The sequence below is a fragment of the Micropterus dolomieu genome, linkage group LG12 (genome assembly GCF_021292245.1).
Source record: "Micropterus dolomieu isolate WLL.071019.BEF.003 ecotype Adirondacks linkage group LG12, ASM2129224v1, whole genome shotgun sequence".
NCBI classification, from domain to species: domain Eukaryota; kingdom Metazoa; phylum Chordata; class Actinopteri; order Centrarchiformes; family Centrarchidae; genus Micropterus; species Micropterus dolomieu.
In genome coordinates, this window is record NC_060161.1 from 24,425,246 (window position 1) to 24,446,945 (window position 21,700).

The 21,700-nt window shown below is 39.4% G+C and overlaps 2 protein-coding genes and 1 pseudogene across 2 annotated transcripts; all 3 read left to right on the plus strand.

Annotated features, from left to right (window-relative positions):
* Position 1: 1 nt before the first annotated feature.
* LOC123979857 (GTPase IMAP family member 7-like) lies at positions 2-1,730 on the plus strand (the record flags this gene model as incomplete). Its single annotated transcript, XM_046063967.1, has 1 exon — positions 2-1,730. A coding segment is annotated over one exon (1,077 nt), but the record flags the coding sequence as incomplete, so codon positions are not given.
* A 1,329-nt stretch (positions 1,731-3,059) lies between these two features.
* On the plus strand, positions 3,060-7,069 carry LOC123979858 (annotated as a pseudogene).
* Positions 7,070-16,538: 9,469 nt separating this feature from the next.
* On the plus strand, positions 16,539-21,412 carry LOC123979807 (leukotriene B4 receptor 1-like). The gene is made up of 4 exons (XM_046063902.1): positions 16,539-17,096; positions 18,749-18,949; positions 19,099-19,139; positions 20,364-21,412. The coding sequence occupies exons 1-4, from the start codon at positions 16,539-16,541 to the stop codon at positions 20,665-20,667; spliced, it is 1,104 nt and encodes a 367-aa protein (XP_045919858.1). The 3' UTR covers positions 20,668-21,412.
* The last annotated feature ends 288 nt before the right edge of the window (positions 21,413-21,700 follow it).

A 21,700-nucleotide genomic window follows, 5' to 3' on the forward strand; every position in this document is an offset into this window, starting at 1 on the left:
GATTGTCCTGCTGGGAAAAACTGGATCTGGGAAAAGCAACCTAGCTAACACCATATTTGGAGAGAAATTATTCACCACAAACCATTCACCCAACTCTGGAACAAGAACATGTCAATCTGAAACCAAATCTGTCAATGGAAGAAGCGTCACTTTGATCGACACTCCTGGTTTCTTTGATGCAGAAAGGTCTGAGGACGACATGAAGCCTGAGATAGTGAGCTGTATCACAGAGTGCGCTCCTGGGCCTCATGCTTTTCTCATTGTGCTGAAAGTGGAGAAATTCACAGAGCAGGAGCAGGCTGTCATCAACAAAATATGTCAATATTTCTCTGAAGATGCTCTAAAATATGCTGTCATTGTCTTCACTCATGGTGACCAGCTCCGTAAAGGGATGAAAATTGAAGAGTTTGTCAATCAGAATAAGAATCTGAGTGACCTGGTGAAGAGGTGTGGAGGCCGGTGCCACGTCATTGATAATAAATACTGGAAGAACAAACAGCAGAACAACTACAGGAGTAACCAGTTCCAGGTGGAGGACCTACTCAACACAATAGACAAGATGGTGATGGAAAACAATGGGGGCTGCTACACCAATATGATGTTTGAAACAGTAGAGAAAGAAATACAGAGAGAGGAAGAGAACATTAGACAGTCATCAGGAAACCTGCCAGTGGAAGAGATCAGAAAACAGGCTAAAACCAGAGTGTCCGAGAGGTTTCTGATCCAACTTGCAGGTACTGCAACAGGAGCAGTGTTTGGAGCTTTTTTTGGTGTGGCAGCCATGGTCCGGTTAGTTTTCACAGCTATAACTAACTTTAAAGGATTAATGACACTTGTGAAAAGAATTCCAGCAGTGGGAGGAGCAGCCGTAGTAGCAGGAGGAGTAGAAGCAGCAGGACTGACAGCTGCCGGAGTGGTGGTAGGTGTGTCAACAGCAGGCTTGGCTGCAACAGGAGGAGTAATGGGTGGTATGATTGGACACAATGCAGCTGAGGGAGCAAAAACACCATTGGAGGCAGCACAGTTGGCAGCTAAGGCTGTCATGGACAAAGGAAAAGATACACTTAAGCTGAATTAACATTTTTTTGCCACTTGCGCAACAACATGAAGACATATTAGGTGCGTCTGACTGCATGAGGTGCTGCGCTTAACGTGATGCATGATAGTTAGAAAGTGTGTCCGACTATTGCCAGTGCTGCATAGCGTCACCATGTCACATGACACTAAAACCTTGTGGGAGGAAAACGGCTGCGGTTGCTTTTCTCCGGCTGCACAAAAGTGGAACCTGCTTTTTCCTGATCTTGCAGCATTTGTCTTTAAATGCCACAAGATTATTCTTAGTATGTTTTATACAATGAGCGACAACAACTTTCACATCATGCATAGTCACTTTATCCATTGTAAATACAAAAATAAAAACAGATTAGAGCAGCTTTAACTACAGGGAAGAATCTTTGGGGCAGTGACCTTAAAAAGGTTGAGGGAAATGTTCAAATCTCTGTTAATGTTCGTTTAGAAATTATTTGTAAATAATGTTATATAATCAAAGAACTTTGGGCACGTGCCACCATTATATATTTGTAATGTGTAAAATACATGTAAATTTTAATGTGTAAAGTGAACACTCTTTAATTATCTGACAGTGGTTGTTTGAAATTGGTTTGGCTTTTCCAATGTGTATTTATTAAAAATCTATTTAAAAACAAATAAAAGTATTGATTGCTCAAGTTTTCTCATTTGTCCTTGTTTTATTATTGGGGTTGTATGTCCTGACTAGTTTACCTCTTTAGGATGGAATTTTTATTTTTACAATGCATCTGCAAGCTCTGATCAGCAGGTGGCTCCCAACAGCAACAGGCAAGTGAAACTCTATCAGTATAAGGTCTTTAGAAAACAGAGCACACCTTTTAAACAGAATTATAACCTAATAAAAGAAAGAACAGTTCGGGAATCTCTTGTAATATTTTTTAATGCATCAATAATGGTCAGTAATTTCATTGTTTTCTTTTTCATATATCTAAGTAATTTGCAGTAGGCATTTGTACGTGTAGTACAAAAAAAACAACAACGTATATTTGGCCTTTATTGTTTTTGTACAACTCAGATATTATTTGATACATATTATGTGTTATGTATGATGATGAAAAACTTCATGGCCAATCCTAACTTTAATGAATAGAATTAATACTGTTCAGCCAAAGCTGTGCTGTTTACTTCAACAAAAATCTGACGTCAGAGAAGATCTTGGTACAGCATATATCCATGAGCACAAACTAACATTACATTTCGCTCAGCTTTATACAGTAAGTACCATGTCATACAGGATCATGTAAAATCATACCAACAGAAGGAGGCAGAGCACATTTCTTATCAAGGGAGTCTGGAACATCTAAAATGTCCTATCTTATCTTTTCCTCAGAGCACCACCTCCCAACATGAAGCATAAAAGTATACCAAGTGTAAAGGACTGTGAGGCCCCTCAGGTTCACTATGTCACTGCATGAATTAAATATATATCCAAACATTTCTACCACCAAATATATTACAAGAACTCCATGTATTTAACCTCTTTGCCCTTACAGGGGTGAATAGAGTTGCATTAAATGTAATCAAAATTAACATTGTGGAAATGTTACAATCGGTATGATGCCCCCTCGTGTGTATCATGGGCTTTCTGTAAAAGATTTGTAGTCGCAAACCTAAATCAAGATAACCCTGATGACATCAATATGGCCTCATAAGGGTTATTTTATCAGACTTTGAAAGGGCGGTTCAGAATCGCAGAGGACATTGTACAACTTTTACAACAACTAATTATCACTAACCACGACTGGTAAACTGATCTAGATGTGTGAAATTGGCATCTGCCCCTTTAACACATTTTCTTTGAGCACACAGTTGATGTCAATTAAAGAGGGTGGACATTCAAATGACACTGCTTTGGTTGGCCTCTCCTCTCCTGGTTGGAGCTGGGAGTCTGCTCCTTCTTTTTCAGGCATTTCATACAAACTGAAACTCAGCAACGCTCCTGTCCTTTTATGAAACTGATTGTCAGTAAAATGGCTGACCAACAGCAACAGCCTGAGGAGCAATGTGGAGTTGAGCTGGACCAGGATCAGTTCTGTTGTTCCGTATGTCTGGACCTGCTAAAAGAACCAGTCACAATTTACTGTGGACACAGTTACTGCAGAGGCTGTATTGAGGATTGTTGGGACAAGGAAGAGGAGAAGGGAAAGTACAGCTGCCCTCAATGCAGAGAGACATTCAGTCCCAGACCTGCTCTGAGGAGGAACAACATGCTGGCTGAGGTGAGGTGTGAAAGAGGCCTTCTCTCTTACCTGTATCTTATATTACAAACTTTTGCACATTCAGTAGTCAATATTTTGCACATCCCCACACAAAACCATATAGCTCGTCCATTTAAATACAAGTCATGTACATATATTTGTATGTATTCATATTTTATTGTCATGATTTTATATTTATGCTTCTTGACTGGCAGCGATTTATCCATCTCCATATTTTCGATGTTTATTGTAGGCAAATTCCTTGTATGTGAAAACCTACCTGGCAATAAACCTGATTCTGATTGTGAACAGATAATATATCAGCAAGATTATTATGTAATTGCCCCACTTTTTCCTGTGACGATATACACACTTAAACCATTGTAATAGTTCTTTCTTCCTATTTTAGTGTCGCCCTCTATACGTCTCCACAAATTGAATCTTAATGCAGGTTTTGTTTTTGTTAGTGGTGTTAATAGCAGTGCACGCTTTGATGAGCTAGACTGATCATCTGTGCCACTGTTAGGTCAGTGTTAGTCTTTTGCACATATATTGTTATCTGCATATATGTTGACCAACTAACTAAATAACACAGAAATGTCAGATTTCTGTGGGTGGGGTAATTTAGAAATGGTACTTTTTAAAAACTCTATTCCACTCAGTAAATATATTGGTTCTTTAAATACAAGTGTAGGGGTTAAATAATATTTTACTAGTATAGTGTTTTAATTAAAATGTATTTTGGGATCACTCTCAAAGTTAGTCTATGGTATGTGCTTTCTGAACAGAGCTAATTAACTTTTTTTCTCCTAAACTTCCCCTAAACTTTATGGTTTATGTTTCATTTTACTCAATGAAATCACTTTCTTGGTCATCTGTGACTGACCTCACTACTTTCACTGTCATCACTAGGTTGTTGACAAGCTGAAGAAGCAGCATTCACCGCATGCTGCTGTAGCCTGTGCTGGCCCAGCAGATGTCGCCTGTGATTTCTGCAGTGGGACCAAGTGATACAAGGCCACGATGTCTTGCCTGACGTGTTTGGCATCTTATTGTCCAGCTCACCTCGAGCCTCACTACAGCGTCCCTATATTGAAGAAGCACCAGCTGGTCTCAGTAACAATCCCACTGCAGGAAAAGGTGTGTACAAAGCACAACACGTTGATGGAGGTCTACTGCCAAACAGAAAAGTAGCTTGTTTGCTCTCTGTGGTCTGCAGATGAGCATAAAGTATCACAGAGGTTCTGTTTCAGTACAAAAGGCTGAGGTGGACATGGAAGCTAAATCTCTCAATCTGAAGCCTGTCTTAGTTTTTGAAAATATATTGAGGTTTTAAAAATCTGTACATGTTCACTTCATTCACTTATCTGCACACATTGTTCCCTTTCAAAGTCCAGAAGTGCCCCTGTACTCCCAAAGGACATGTGGCCATAAAACTCATAAATGGCTCACCAGAAATAATCATGCTTTCTTCCTTCCAGAAAAATCTGGTTTCAAGTCAGAAGGAAGTCCAGGAGAGAGTCCAGCAGAGAGAGAAGGAGCAGAAGGAGCTGAGCCAATCTGAGGAGAATCTCAAGGTGAGATATTTAGGAGAATATGTGCGCCTGTAAGAATTAGATCTTGAATGATTGTGAAATGCCAGTGAGGATACTCTAAACAGGAATAACATGTTTCCCTAGGGCATGTTTTTAAAAAATGCCTACAGTCAGTATGGTAATAGGCACTCCCAATTTTCACACTGATTAAAGGGTTTAAGTGGTTTAAACCTGCAATAACTGCTTTAAACAATCGCCACTTGGGGGCAGCAGTAAGAAGTTGTAAACACAACATTTACCACCTTTTTTAAGTTGATATGATGAGCTTGTTAGCAAACAGTTGCTTATTTACACATCAAGCAATTACCTAGCAATATCTGAATGAAGATTATTTCCTGGAAATACACTCCATTGGTCCTTCTCTACTAGAATCTCCATTTAATGTTTCACTGGAAAAAGCATGCCTTATAAACGGCATGTAAAATGTAATACAGTTCTCATCTGATTCCCAAGAGGAAGTCATTTTGATCTTGTCTCTTGGGAGGTCAAATTTCAGGACCAACTTGAACAGTGCCACTACAGCTGGGGTGGTTTTTATCATGTTTAGTCGTGGTTTTAACTAAAATGATTTGCAACATTTAAATCGAAAAACCGAGTTGTGCCCAGACTGCACCGAGGGACTGTGACAAGATCTTTGCTGAGCTTATCTCCACCATGCAGAGAAGACACAGAGAGGTGAAGCGGCTGATCAGAGACCAGGAGAAAACTGCCATCGCTCAGACTGAGGAGCTTCAGCTGCAGCTGGAGAAGGAGATCACCAAGCTGAGGAGGTAAGACACCGAACTGGAACTGCTGTCACATGCTGATGATCACATTCATTTTATTCAGGTGCACTTTTTAGTGTTTTCTGACATTAAGTTGATGATTTTATTATTTATTTTTTGACATTTCTGCTGGAAGTCTCCAGGTCTTTACCCACAGCTTACAACGGACGCACAGTCGGGACAGTTGGAACAGCTAAAAAGACCTCAAACATGGAGTAAACCTGTAGGCGATCATTGTAAGGTTTTCAAACAAATTAAAAGATGAAGAAATGAATGAAGTAGAAATAAATAACAATAATAAAAATGCCTAAAAAGACACTGAACAAGAACTGATACAGTAATTGTTGACTGCTAAAAATGTATTGCATTATAATTGAGTTAAAGCCCCACCTCCCCTTAAGAATAAGTATTCTGAAAGCAACCAATAATTACTCCGCCTCTAGCTCCTTTATTCAAACTATCTCTATTAGCATATATCTTGCCAATATTTTGTATTATTGTTTTCCCTGTCTTTGACACTGTCTTGTTTCTCGTCAGATTTCCTGGTGCTGGTCCTCTGCGTTCCTTGACTGATTGCGTGTCTGAGCTGAGAGATAAACTGGAGAATGTCTTAAGGGAAACATGGCCCAGGATCTCTGCCACAGGTAAAATGTGAAAATATACAAATTCAGACTCATAATGGCTTAATTCATCTTCACTGGTGCTACTATAAATTACTTTTGTTTCTTCCTTTAGTCTATTATGTTGACTTCTCACTACCGCCGGCACCAAAAAGCAGAGAAGAGTTTTTACGCCGTAAGAAATTCAATTGAACTCCTTCACTTTAATCCAATAATCATCACCATTTGGCAGTTGGTTTATTGTTAATACTCACTTTACTTACTTGGGTAGATTGCTGTCCCCTCACTCTGGATGTGAACTCAAACTACCCCTATCTCCACCTGATAGGCGACAACCGCAGGATGAGGCCTTCACCCTGCCCGTATGCTGCTCAGCCAGACAGGTTTACTAAGTTCCCGCAGGTGCTGTGCAGAGAGGGTTTGTTAGAGCGATGTTACTGGGAGGTGGAGTGGCATGCACGCACTCTGTCTGTGGCAGTGGCATACAAGGACATCAACCGAACATCAGAGGAGTCACATTTTGGAAACAATGACAAGTCCTGGAGTTTAGAGTGCACTGCAAATGGTTACTCGTTCCGTCACAATAATGTAGAAACGACTGTATCAGGAATTTGCTCGTACAAGATTGGAGTTCATCTGGAATCTGAAAAGCAGGCACTCTGTGTTTTTATCATGTCTCTGACCCGATGGTTCTGCTCCACAAAGTCCAAACCACGTTCACCCAGCCTCTTTATCCCGGGCTTGGTTTGAATTACGAATGATACGATGTTGGAGTGTTTGCACAGCTGGTCAAGTTATGGTAATAAGTGTGTGTGTGTGTGTGTGTGTGTGTGTGTGTGTTGACAATTTGAAGGTTTTTTTTTCTGAAACAATTCTCACTCATGGAACCTTGTTCCGGAGGACAAAAAGAGAAAATATTATTGATGGTAGGACAAAAGAGAAAATACCTGCCACAAATTTTTCCTTGATATTCCATTCAGTTATTTGCAGATCAGATGTTATCAAGGAGGGAAGAGTAAACCCTATGATAACGCATGTCTTCCATGCAATCCCATGCTGTATGTCTGTTTTCCGAAGAAAAATACTTTTTGTAGGAGGTTGAGCGCTATATAAACAGAAACTTGCAAGTTATTGCAAGTGCTGAATTCTAACTAAAAAGGTTTGGACTATGTGGAAACTTTACACATCAGCACAAATGATCAGACAGAATAATCAACACTATTAATCTGTCAACCTGGGATGACACTTGAAAATTGGAAAATGCATTGCAATACCTTGAGTATAGAGCACGCTTAAAAAAATAAACTTAATTGCATTGTTTGTATGGAAGATTTTATCTGGTCATTTCCACACAGTAGCTAGTGTCATCTTACAGCAAGACGGTCCTGGGTTTCTTTGTCTGTGTGGATTTTCTGGTGTCCTCCCACAATCCAAACACATACAGGTTTAGGTTCATTTTATGTAGGAAGGAATAGGTGAGTTTCTACCCTCAGTACGGATGGATTGGTTTTCATGCACTGTTTCTGAAAGAAAACATCAAAACAGGACAACAAACAATCCTGGAATAAAACAAAGAATCATAAATTCTATTCTTTTGTCGGGGGGGCTGAGCTTAAGGCACACCTGTGCAATACCCATGTTGTCTGAGCATTGCATTTATTCATTTAGCTAACGCTTTTATCCAAAGAAACAATTGCTTTCTATGTCACAGGTCGCACGGCTCTGGAGTAACTAGGGGTTAAGTGTCTTGCTCAGGGACACATCCCTCATTGAGGCCAGATGAAAACTTCATCTTATTGTGAGTGCTGTCCACTGCCAAGATAACATCTGGGAATGCTGTGCAAACATATTAAACCATGAGTAGAAGTCCATTTTGATGGTCTGCGTTCCAAGGCGACCAGGAAATGCAATGGAAACGTTCAAGAACATGTTAAGTGCAAAGTACACTGTTCTTATAGCGTGGCACACACTTCTTTTCGCGAATTCGCATCACACCTCTTCCTTTCAGATTGCAAGTCAAGATAGCGCATGAATTCCCCCAATACCTGTTTGTGCATATTCGATTCCTAGGAACCTTTTGCAAGCCCTGGTTTCTTGTTTATGTCTGTTGTCGCTAATTTGCATCATACCTACATCATACCTGAATTTATATCTTTTCTATGTTCTATAGACAAATTAACAATCTTCACTTAATCTAACATCAGCTTGAAAGCAAATGAAAACACAAATTAAAGGGTTGTTTGTTTTTTTTTTTTTAAATCAGGCATCAAGGGGTTAACATTGACTATGTTATGTGAACATTTGTCTCACATTCCGGAAGAATATTTAAAACTTTGGTTTCAAATGTGGTTTTGCCCTCTGCAGCTACATGTTATTGCTATAACATATTTGATTAGGAAAGGAAATAGCTGATTTGTCATCGATCTGTGCTGATAAGATAAAGTGAAACACTAAGGATTAAGTTCATACAGCGACATGTCAGCCTGTAAACTACTTTACATTTATTTTAACTGGCACATACCTGCAATTGAATGAAACATGCTTCTTTGTGTTTCAAGATGACAAGGAAAAGTGATGAAAATATTCAGGTACTGCTTTAGCAAGGTATACACTTCTTATTTCCAGGCATACAGTTGCCTTCCCAAGACTTTCTGCATCACCAACACTGTGCTAGAAAGTCCCACAGGCAAAGAAAAGCAGAGTTATGCATAAAGACTAAAGAGTGGTCAATGGTATCTCTCCCACAGATACTCTACAGTGGATCACTTTATCTGATGGCCTTGGGGGCTGGTAGTGTAAACGATCTGTGTAGAATCTGAGCACCTTCATTTACAGGGTTATTAAGGAATGGACATGCCATAGTTGGTTGTAACTGGTCTTTAGATGCATTGCTTATGTAGCCTGGTTCTATGTGAAATAACCAAATGCCTTTTGAAGACAGTGAAAGTTGTAAGACATGATTTTCTTGTCTTGCTTGTTTATTTTAATACATATCTTCGTTGGAACTAAAGTAAACATTTAAATTCGTGTGTGGACATATTGTGAGAAAAAAATTCCGAACCTATGTTTCTGAACAAGGACATGGCAAGAGTGAAGCGAGTGCTAAATATGGAATTAAATTACAATGAAATTAAATAAAATAAACACAAATACACACGAGATATCCACTGTATGACCACAAATATGTGGACAAACCTGCCTCTGTGTACTTTCAGTTTGGAGCTGTTTTCATGGATTGGGCTAGGCCCCTTTGTTGGAAAGGAAAATCTTAAGCCTACAGCATACAGTGCTATTTTAGACAATAGTGTGCTTCCAGCTTAAGGTTAAGCAAAGGTCCTTTTCTGTTTCAACATGACAATGCCCCTGTGCACAGAGCAAGGTCCATAAAGAAATGTTTTTTTGTTGTTGTTGTTTTTACAGTTCAGTGCAAAGAACTGCGCCCTGACCTGAACCAGCTGGAAATGCCAACTTTGAGCCGGGCCTTATATTGCCCAACATTACTATCTGGCCTCACTAATGCTCTTGTGGTTGGATGGGAGCAAATCGTCTTCCCACAAGGGTAGATGATGTTATATGCTGATCAATGCCCATGGATGTAATATTTGTGTATCTTTATGGTTGGGTGACTAATAGGCCAGAGACGTTTTGGAAACACACACCTAAGACTACACTTCAAGCTACACATTTTATTTAATTTTTTCAAAAAATTAAGCATTTTATTTGAGTTTTAAACTATATGTTATGGTTCTGAATGATAATGCAAGTTAATCGTTTTGTTGTTCCAGACCTTTGCTTCGGGAAATTTTCTCTAACTGGACATCTTTGAATTCTACACAGATAAAATTCGTCTCTCAACATGTTCGGATGTTGACAGACTGCCCGGGCAGAGGCAGGCCAGGTAAAGGGGACACACCTTCCCCATTCACTACACTGCATGTTACAGCAAGCATGACAGATCAATCACTGACACAGAGAGAGAGAGAGAGAGTGGGAGGGGGGAACACGTGGGGAGAAGACAAGGTAAAAAGAAAAGGAAAAAAGGTAACATTTACAACAGATTGAAATTGTTCAGCTCTTAGTGTCCTCCTGCTTCTTTTGGGATTTGCAGTCGATGACTTGGTAAGTCCATCTAATTTTCCCGTCTCTTGTTCATGAGTCTGTGTTGGTTTCTGTCAGTAACAACACTGCAGTTACAACCGCCAATAAATCTCTGCAATCAGCCAAAGTCACGGCTACTGTTGGAGGAAAAACTAGAACCTTTTGTTTTATTTTTGAGGATTCACAGGAGTTCTTTTTCTGCAGTTTGTTGCTGTATATTGACAATAAGCAAAGTTTTTCATGTGGTCTTGTGACATTATTGTCAGGTTCATTTGGCATCTGTGATTGGTTCAAATATGAACAATATGTCAATTTCAGCTAAATCTGTTACACTCTCATTCATATGTGTTGTGCAGTTACTGTTTGTATGGTTTTTCTTTGTAGGCAGAACAGGTTTGTTTCATGTGTATGAGTCACAAGGTACACAAAAACCACCTTTTGAGTTAGTCAGATTTCTGTGATGTGGAAAGTTCTATTACGGGGAGCTCTGTTTGTACAAAATGGAAGAAAGCAAACTTGAAATGTTTTTACTCTTTTGTAACGATACAAAAGGGTGAAAAAACACAAGAGGAACGGAAACAGAAAAACCTCAAAAAGACAGAGACAGCTGGCTATAGTCTAAAATGAGTCTACAATGTCTGGTTGTTGGGTTATTGCACAATCTGACAGATTCAATGCCTGATACTGATGCTTTGATGCCACTCTCAATGTGGTTTGACCGGCTTTCGGTAAACAACATTTCTTTGCCTCTGTCCTAAATGCTTTATACCACAATATTTAAATTATAAACACATGCAAGTACATCTGTGGTAGAAAAAAAAGAAAAGAACATGACTTAAGATAACTATTACATTAGCAGCATAAATACTTTGGATAAGCCTTTATTTTTTATTGCTTGCAATGTCTCTTTTTTTATTAAAAAAATAGTGAAACACTCTTGGTCACATGTAGCATTTAGCTTTTTAGTCACCACAATTTCTATCTTATTGCTTTTATTGTATTTGTGTGTTGCACCAAAATGTTATTTTTCTCTAAAGAATTTTTGTGCGGTTTTCAAACATGGTTATTTTCTGCAATATTAAACAAAAACTAACAAAAATTGCTATGGCAGCTGGCAGTGCTTGTAGAAGCTGCAGCTGGTAGCTCCTTCAAACTTCACTACACTTTTGGTTTTTCCGGCTTTATTGCCAAAACATGCGTTACCTCTGACATAAATAAAGTCATTGGAAGATGGAGACGATGGGTTTTTGGATTAAATAGCAGCAGTCCACGATCCACCTGGCACAAACAACCGGACCAGGTGCCACGGCGGGTGCAGTAATTGTGCAGAGGAGAGAGAGAGAGCAAGGAGAAGAGCCATGTTTGAATTTAATTCTGCTCCTAGTGATCCGGTCTGGACAAAATGGGACTCATGTTGACCAGACAACGGTATTCAGAGACTTTTGTGCCCTCATCACTGCAGAGACCTGCCCCATCAACTTCCCGGATCAAGCACTCGGCAGGTGGTCCATGTTGGACTTTGTGTTTTACATCGATGATGCTTGGTGCTCAAATGCAGTCAAAATGGACTCTGATTCCCAAATGTCAGACTGTTTATTGTGAAGATTAAACTTTCATATTGTCATCTGGTTGCTGCTGTTTACATTTGACCCAGATGCAAATTAAAAACATGCACTGTGGAATGTTCGGGGTGTATATGCGTATGTATATTAGTGTATAAATAACTGTATATATATTGTTTAATTTTATTTTATATGTTACCATATTTTAATGTAGGCCTACACTTGATCATATGTTGTGTGTGTATCATGAAGGAACTACATATTACATTTCGTTATGCAGCCTTGTGCTGTATGATGACTAATATACAACCTTGTACCTTGAAAAAAACAAATCTGTAAATTAGTTCATAATTAACTTTTTATTCTTCCATTTACCTTTCTTATTTTCAAAACAAACACCGTTTTCTAAAGCTATCAAATACAGTATCAATGGTCCCATCCCCTTAGATGACAAATGAAAGTTGTAAGACAAATCAAGTGCTTAAAGCTTCCTCATTAACGTACATTAGAATGTAACCTATTATGTGCTGTAGTATTTAATAGGTATATGAGTAATGCTAAAAGTCAATATCTAGATTTCTCAGTGTTTATACCTGTTATCATCTGGAACTCACTTAACACAACACCAATTACACACTTATTTACATGGCAATAGTCCATAATTACTATGCAAGTTGGTAACAAACATCAAACAGGTTTAGTTGGCGGGGTTTGAATATTCGATTATGTACAGGAGTACTGACACTGCATAGTTTGAGTGTAAGCAGTCTAAAGGGCGAGCTCTTAAACTAATAGGCAAGATATGTGGAACAAGTGATGACATGTCACTTATTAAACGTTAATTCAGTAACACATACCAGAATGACAGAATAGGTCGTTTGCCAATTACTCCCCCACTGACATATATGGCTGTTGGGAAGTACCAGTGACAGGCTTACTATACGCAGTCATATGTTGTTAAACACGTGGTTAACATTGACAATTGGTCACAGTTTGGTTAGGTTTGGGCAACAAAACTACTTCAGGTTAGGTTTAGGAGAGAGAGAGTTAAGTCACATGATGTGTTAAAGGGACTATATGTAAGTTTTTCAATGAAATTAATAAAATTTTCATTGCCTTATTGTCAGTGGGCTCAAAACTCACTTAGAAATGAAGCACACGTCTTTTTTCTCTGTTGCTTGTATCCGCCACTATTCTGCCCTGTGCGCGCTCCTGAGCCTCTCTCGTACTAATGACATGCAGTCCACTGACACCATAAAACGACCGTCTCACAGCAAAACACAGGCTCCACGTAAGGATACAAAACAACAATAAAGTTTTATGTGCTGAAGCCCATCAGACCAAACAGGTTCAGATGATGTCGAGTAAGAACAAAGTGAGCATTAGTAAAGCTGGAGAAACACAGACAAAGTCACGTTAGCTCGCCGGGCTAACTCCAAGCAGTTGCTAATGTTATCTGGTGCAAAGTTCGCTTTCCACATTACTTCACCAACTAATGCGTGTGAACAACCCATGTTACTATCCTGTGTACCACTGTTGATTTAGCCTGCAAGAAAGGATGTAACTGTAAAAAGCAAATGTGGAGCGATTTGTTTACTAACGTTAGCCTATAGTGATGCAGCCAGGAGCAGCCAGCTAACGCTACAGTAGCTCGGCCCTGCTGCTGTTTGCTTTGTAACGTTCAGTTTAGGTTTATTGTGGTTTTACCCATACTCAGGTACATAGCTTCTCCACCTCTCAGTCGCTGTAACTAACGTGGCCCATATAATTTACAATACTGCAACTTCACAGCGACAACAACCCAGAGGAAGAGTCATACACTAACTCTACAGTATAGTTACTTACTGCGGTCTTATTGTTATAAAGTGTGACACAATCTCATTATAATATTCAGTACAGCTCACTACCCATTTCATTATCATCCAAAACATTTAGCTGTGCTGACATTGCTGAGCCTCCGGTGAAAGATGCTCAGATAGTAAAGGTAGTTACTGAAAGCAGCAGGTGAGCTAACGTTAACGATGTAGTACGTCGGCTAAATGCAGTGAATATACCATGATCGTGTAACTAGCATGGATTAGTTCAACCTGCAACTGATAAAACTATTACTTTAACATTGCAATAGGGTTTTATACGGAAGAGGATTAGGGCCATATGTGAATTTTTTTTTTTGAGTTCTGAGATTAAAGTCAGAATTCTGAGGAAAAAAAAGTCAGACTTCTGTTCTCCCTGCCTGTCTATAGCCGCTGTCACTCTGCCTTTTTTCCGGGAGAATTGTGCCGATAGGCGGCTCGCTGCGCTGAATGAAGTAACGTTACGGAGCCGGTGTTTATCTGTCTCTGAGACTGAACATGTGAAAAGCCACAGCCTGCATGCTGGTGTTCCTGCGTTTATTGCAGGATTTCTGTATCAAAGTTGCTGTGTTTCGGATTATGCTCGCTTATGAGTTCAAGCGAGCACGCGTATGAGCACACCCCTGGTAGCAATGTAAAGAGGTGGTATTATGCTCATTTTCAGGTTCAAAATCCTATTCAGAAGTTGTTCCAGAACAGGTTTACATGGTTTCATTTTCAAAGAAACACCATATTTTTTGTCATACTGCACATTGCTGCAGCTCCTCTTTTCACCTACTTCTTGTCTCTAAATTACCTTTGTTGGGAGTTGCATATGCGCAGTTCCTAGTTAAGGACTACTAGCCAATCAGAAGCAGAGAAAGGCGGGTCAGCGAAAAGACGGTAAACAGCTTCGATTCAGCTGTAGGTTACATGTTGCCGACCATCTTGGCAATATGGACTGGAGCAAGAGTTTCAGAGTGGTGAGTTGGTGAGTTATTAATCTGTAAATCTGTACAAAAGTGTCTTTCATCCATAAAGTTAATTGACTGTCTGGAGGGTAGCTAGTGTTTGGAAGGGAGAGGAGGTGTCCTGCAGCCCAGTAGTTTTCCACCTGTGTTTTTGAGGGCGTGTCAGGCTAGTCGCTCGGCGAGTATTTTCTTGTGACTTCACAACAAAAACGTAAGTAAAGGCTGGACTACAAACAAGCTGTTTTCAGGCAGTTCCGAGCAGAGTTTTCTATGGGAGATGGGAACTACCTTTGGGGTGGACTTTGGGCTTTTTCACTTTGCAAACCTGTGACATGCACAAAACAGATATCTCTGTAAAGGAGAGTGAAAAAGCCAAAAAGCATAGTACCACCTCTTTAAAACCACACTGCTAGTGGCTGCTACATAATGCCCCTTTAACTAATTGTTAAAGAGCACCTTTTGTATTTTTCAACCAGGCCCCTATTATCAGTGGTCTGGAGGCTTTGACGAGAGCTATAGAGACTGTTTCTGGTTAAACAGTTAGTCCATAATGATTACAGACACGTATTATTACAATCTGAGCCTGTCCGTAGCAAAAGCACTTTAGTAGACGTACATTGAAGGGGCACAAATGTGCGCAAGGAATACTGTCTCGTTGCTGCCAGCTGCACCGCACTCGCTCAATACTGGACCAATTTCAAAAAATGTTGTCCCAATTAGCCACATAGACAAAAAAACATGGGAAAATAACTCATCACTCAAAAGTATGTTGACAACCAAACATTAAGCCCGTGTATGATTGTTGAACATGTTATTTCAAAACCATTAACATTCACTTGTGAATCATTTAGGAAGACTTTCCACAAGATTTTTGATCCTGGCTGCAAAGCGCTGCTTTCATTCATCTATAAGACAAAAAATATCAAAAGTAATATTACACTTTGTGCAGCAGAATTGTCTGTCAGAATTATATTATATATCATAACTGGATTTAATTATATGCATTTTGATTCATAAACATGGCAGAAGCATTTTAATGTTGCAGTTACTAAGGGAAGCTAATTGTAGTTCATTTATTTTAGCAGTAATATGTTCCAGTGCATCAAATTTAATAAAGTGATAATATTTTTTACGTAAAATCTTAATTTGTAAAGTAACCACTTATTATAGCTATCAGATAAAGGGTGTGTTTTTTTTGTTTTATCATAACTCTCTTTGAAATGTAGTGGAGGAAATGTAACAGAAAATGTAAATCCTCAAGTGAAGTACAAAATTGTCCCTCAAAAACCTTTTTTTTAACTGAAGTACATTGTTTGAGTAAATGTTAATAATTTTCCAAAAGGGTTGTCTTATACAATTGGTGCATATATAGTGCATCTTACCTCACCTGGCCTGATGAGAAATAAAGACATTATAAATCCCAGATAGGATCACTGCTCAAATACTGACACAAACACACTGACTGTTGCTCTCCACTCGTGTCTGGTCTCGTTGTTGAGGAATTAGTAGACTCCGTTAAAACCTGTTAGCCTTGCGTAACACTCCTACGCTTTCCTGCAAAAATACGTACTTGTATTGTTAAACTGAGGTCTCTGCCAGATAAAACATAGAGCAGGAGTCAGATGTGAGGCTCAGAAAATCTCTGGAAGTTGTTACAGCCACTTTGTAATAAAGTAGGTTGGTGCCGTGAAAAAAAATGCCTTCCTGTATGGGAAACTGCACTGGAAATACTGTTTGATTAAAATGATTGATTAAATTAAATTTACTAAGTGAAAGTATCCAATATTCTCTCTTTGGCAGGTAACAAAAATGGAGCTGAATGACAGTTCTCATCTCAACTCCACATCCTCCGGTTCAGGAAATGACACCGTTGTGGATAACATAATTGGAACCTCTATGGGCGCCCTCATCCTAAGCCTTGTCTTTCTCTTGGGCTTCCCTGGCAACGTCTTCATCATTTGGAGCATCCTAGCTCGTGCCCGAAAGCAGTCCGTCACCACCCTCCTCATCCTCAACCTAGCTATCGCAGATGGCTCTCTTATGGCTCTCACCCCATTCTTCATCATCTACCTGGTTTTGAAGAATTGGGTGTTTGGGAATGTGATGTGTAAGGTCCTCTTCTACCTGTGTCTGGTCAACATGTACGCCTCCATCCAGCTCATCATGCTCATGAGCATCTACAGGCTGGTGGCAGTGCTGTGGCCGCAGCGTCTCAGTCTTTTCACTGGCCGGAAGACTGTATTGTGTGTGCTGGGGGTGGTGTGGGTGCTGGTGATGGTTGCCTCTGTTCCTGCATTGATCTTCAGAGAAATGAAGGAGAAGAAAAATTCCATGGAATGCAAATCATTCCATGAACCTGAAAGCTATGTGAGTAAACAAAAATCTGAATATATTTCCTTCATACTGTGAATACCATAAAGCGCTCTCCACCAAGGCTGTACAATCCTCAATATTTTTAGTTCAATAATATGAAATATATAGAAGGTTTTCTTTATGCATCCTAATCTGGATCTGCAGCAAAACAGACATGGTGATACACAAATATATTGATTTATGGAGAATGCTGTTGCTTTGGGAACATTAGGTCAGACTCATTGCAACTTGACCGCAGACATAACTGTTTGACTTTACCATGTTGCTGTAGAACCCTATATTATTATATATTAATAATAATTAATTTAACATTTTCTGAGGTTTATATGTATTCTGTCATCAACATTTGGTTGTGTGTTCAAGTTTTATAGTAAAATAGAAAATGCCTACAAGAATAGAGCAACCTTTAATCTGTAAATATTCTCAGTCATCCACGTCCAGTGTATGGCATAAAGGCATTAAACATTAAGGGATTACAATTTGAAATTCAGTAATTACATCACAATTATTAATCCCAGTAAAACTCTGGTACTTTGACATGTTGTCTGCTTGTTCTCTGCTTGTGTCTCAATGGGAGATACATGGAGATACATATCTGCTGAGTCTGAGGTGTTAGCTTGGTGAAGGGGTTAGAGGTGGAGAGAGGTGGTTTCTGTCATTCAGACATTACGTAAGTGTCAGTATGGCTGCCTCCACTGTTGAGTGAGAGTTGTTTCAATCTAACACTTAGATGGGATTAGACTTACATGAGACTCCAACAATTTTAAATCATGTAAATGTTTAGAGGTCTTGTGAAGTAGCATAACATATGAGAAAATAATTGCATAAAGCCTTCGGAGGGAACTGTGTGAAGTCTGATGAATTGTGTGATGTGATGGTGTAATGTTTAAAACATGACAAACTGATAATCCAGCATTCACAACCATTTGGACAGTTGTGCGGAGGTCAGGAAGGAGGGTTTGCAACACTGTAATTACCTTCCAGGAGAGACTGCCTGAAAATGTGCACTGTTCTTCCCATATTTAAACAATATTGCATCTCCATATGGCTATTTACTTTGAGGATTAAGGATTGCCAACTATAATTTCTAACATGGTGAGGAAACACGTCAACTAGGATCGAGCATAACCTGATTCTTAGAAAGAGGTAAAGTTACCAGACACCTTATGCCGGCGCTTCATATGTTTGAGGCTAGCAGCTCGAGCCTACATTAGCCACTGTAACCATCTGAATGTCTGACCGAACTCTTGGCGCTGAAGTTGCATTGTGGGTTATGTAGGTACCAGGTTTTGATATTGTGAGTCTGATAATGGTGGAGTACTCCAAATTAATAATTATTTAGAGCCATCTGTAAAGTACCAAGCTGTCAGTACTGTATTTTTTACCGGTTATCTCATGAGGCACACCATATCATTCTGAAGGAGAATTCAAAACTGATCCTACATGCAACAGAGAAAAGCATTTAAACCATTTTGATTTGCTTGATTCCCCTAATCATTCTCTATTTTTTACCTAAATCACCTTTCCATCATGTTGGCATCTCTGCATTTTGAAACACATACCTCTCGCTGCCTTTTGGAGGCAGCCTGCATGTGATTTGATCTGGTGCAGAGTATAGAATATTAAATTATATCTCCTCTGCACAGGCAGCCCTCCATTACACACTGGAGCTTGTGTTGGGGTTTTTAATTCCCTACAGTATCATTGTAGTCAGCTACATCCGCATCTTACGGCGACTCCAAAACACCAAGTTCGGCCGTCGAATTCGTAGCGAGAAGCTCATCCTGGCCATTGTGTTGACCTTCTGCCTCTTTTGGTTGCCCTACCACATCATCAATATGGTGCAAGTATGTCGCACATTCTGTTTTTACAGTAACACATTCTTCCAAGTATGGATGTAGAGTACATAGAGTCTTTGAATGTATTCAGTATGTGTCTAGGTTTAATATTAACATTTTTCACTGCTATTAACTAAGTACATTTGTATTGTCCTCAGGTTACATGGGCTTTGTTTCCAGAGGGTGAAGGAAAAAAATTGTAAGTGACATTTTGCGAGCATCTTACCTTCATAGCTAATAAAATTCAAACACAAATCAGTCATTAGTGTTATCCTTTACGTACAGATGGGAGTAATTAGTTGTTTCAAAGTCAAATTGGGCCATTTAGTGCATCACTCAACACTTTGGAAAATATGCTTATCATTATATTATTATAAGCAGGCTTTGGGAGTAAAGTTTGAGATTAGATGTAATGGCGTTATTTAATTAAGATACAAAAAGAAGTAACTGGATCCTGTTACAGTACAAAAAAAATATGTAATCAGATTACTGGTACATTTCATAAAAACGGGGATTACTCACAGGGATTACTTAAAGTTCCCATGAAACAGAAAGCGGTGTGCTATTTGCTTACCTATATGTACATGGTTCCTGTCAAAACACAAAGACAGGGAGAGACTTGTCACAGATATTGATCGAAGTTTACTGTAGCCAGTAGTTTAATGTGCGTTACGCCCACACCCCGTCATGCAGACTCTGCGCGGACTGGTCTGTAGCTCTCAGTGAGTGAACACAGCCGCCGGATCAGGACTAGTCATGGCAAGTACGACTCTTTTGACAGACTCGAATCTTCAAATCTCGTTCATTAAGATGAACTAATGTTTTTTTGAGTCATTTCGTTCATTTGAACTAGGCTGGTTATTGTGGCGCTGCAGACCTCTAGTGGGTGATTAAAAGACAGCACCGTTCTCAAACACGGAAGGTTGCCTGGCTTGCTTTATTTGACAAAGTATAATGCACAAATTCACCTCTTGATTACTATATATCATCATTATATATGATCGCTGGCCACTCTTGGGTGTGCGTGTTAAGTACGGAGCAAGATCCTGCAGATGGTTAACTTAGCTTAGCATAATGGATGCAGTTTGAAACTACTAGCCTGATTTTCTCCAAAGTTCAAAAATACTGTCACCTATAAATCTCAATACTCCATACTTAACACACAGACATGAGATTGATATTGATCCTTCATCTAACACTTTGAAAGATGGTGAATTGCAGCATTCTTTAAATTGACTTTAAAATGATAATATTACAATAATTCTGTAGAGTAAATTGTGCAGTGTCACAACACAAACAATGGCTCGTAGCCTAAAACAATACATTTTGCCTAGTCTGTGACCCATTTATGTACATCAAGGCAAGAGTTTTTTTCTCTCATTTGTCTCTAATAAAATTCTCTGCTCATTTCCCCACCCTCCAGGTTGAATAAAATATGGGACAGCAGCCGTGCTGTCACCTCTTCTATAGCCTTCATGAGCAGCTGTGCCAATCCGGTGCTTTACTTCTTCGCAGGAAAGTCCTACATCCGGCGAGAAGGACTGGCGTTCATGGCCCGCTTGTTTGAGCGAACAGGGCTGGACTCGGCTAGCAGGAAGAGCAGACAGAACAGCCAGAACAGCCGTGACAAAGACAAAGATGCAGATACTGTTATGCTACAGGACAAAGATCCAGAATCTGTTACCAACTCGAGCTCTAATGTTAAACCAGTAAAGAATGGTAAGTAGAGGACACAAGAGGCTATAAGCTTGAAGCTGGTGGTGTTCCTCTGGAGGGGAAAAAAATGACCACTCAGCCTTCAAATCTCTGTCCAGTCACAAAAACTTCTAAAATTTGGACAACATTAAGGGTTCTGCAGTCAAGAATTCAGATTCAGAGTAGCAGTTCAGATTCAGCTGCTGCACAACGTGAATCTTTGAAAGGGATGTAACTAGGCCTCCTGTGCCCTGGAACAACTTGCATCCTACAGTGACATTGTTGTGTCTGAGATGGTGCTTAAACAATACAGCACATTAGAACTGTATATTTGATGAGCTATGAACTCTGCTATGAACTCTTTCATATGAAAAAACTGTGGAGTATTATCCAGGACACATATACTCCTCACCGCTTCAAAAACCCTGTTAAATTCAAGATCTAACCTTCAAAAAGAGGCAGTATGTTATGTTTACTGTACATGCTTCCTGTGATGTCAGTGAGACTTCTTTACAAGATTTATTTGTGCCTTTTGGACACACTTGACTTTGTTTTTACAATAGTCACACTGTTGTGTTTGCTTTGTGTGCTTCTCTGTTACATTTTGTTGGTATGTTTTATGTGTTTAAAGCTGTACGAATTATTATTTTTTTTTTTTTGGCCATTTGATGCCACAATGGCAATGACAAAGCAGAAGCAGAATAAACAGAGATGTGGACCCAGATGCAAACAGTCACTAATACAGAAACAAGGCTTACATGTGTTGGTGGCAGGTAAATGTCCAAACAAAGGCAGAATCCAAATGTTGAAAGCATTAATCCAGACGGAAGATATATTCAAATGTCCAGCAGAGTAGTGAGACACTGAGACACGCAGGATCACTCGACAAAGAGCCGACAAAGACTGAACAGAACTGAGGACAATATTTACAGACAACCACACAAGCAGGAAGGGTGCATGAACAGATAAGACACATCAGGTAATCAAAGTCAAAAGACAGGAAACAAAGCTAGATAAAGGCAACAGTGGCAGACAAACTTCTAAGTAAACTGAAGGACACTGAAG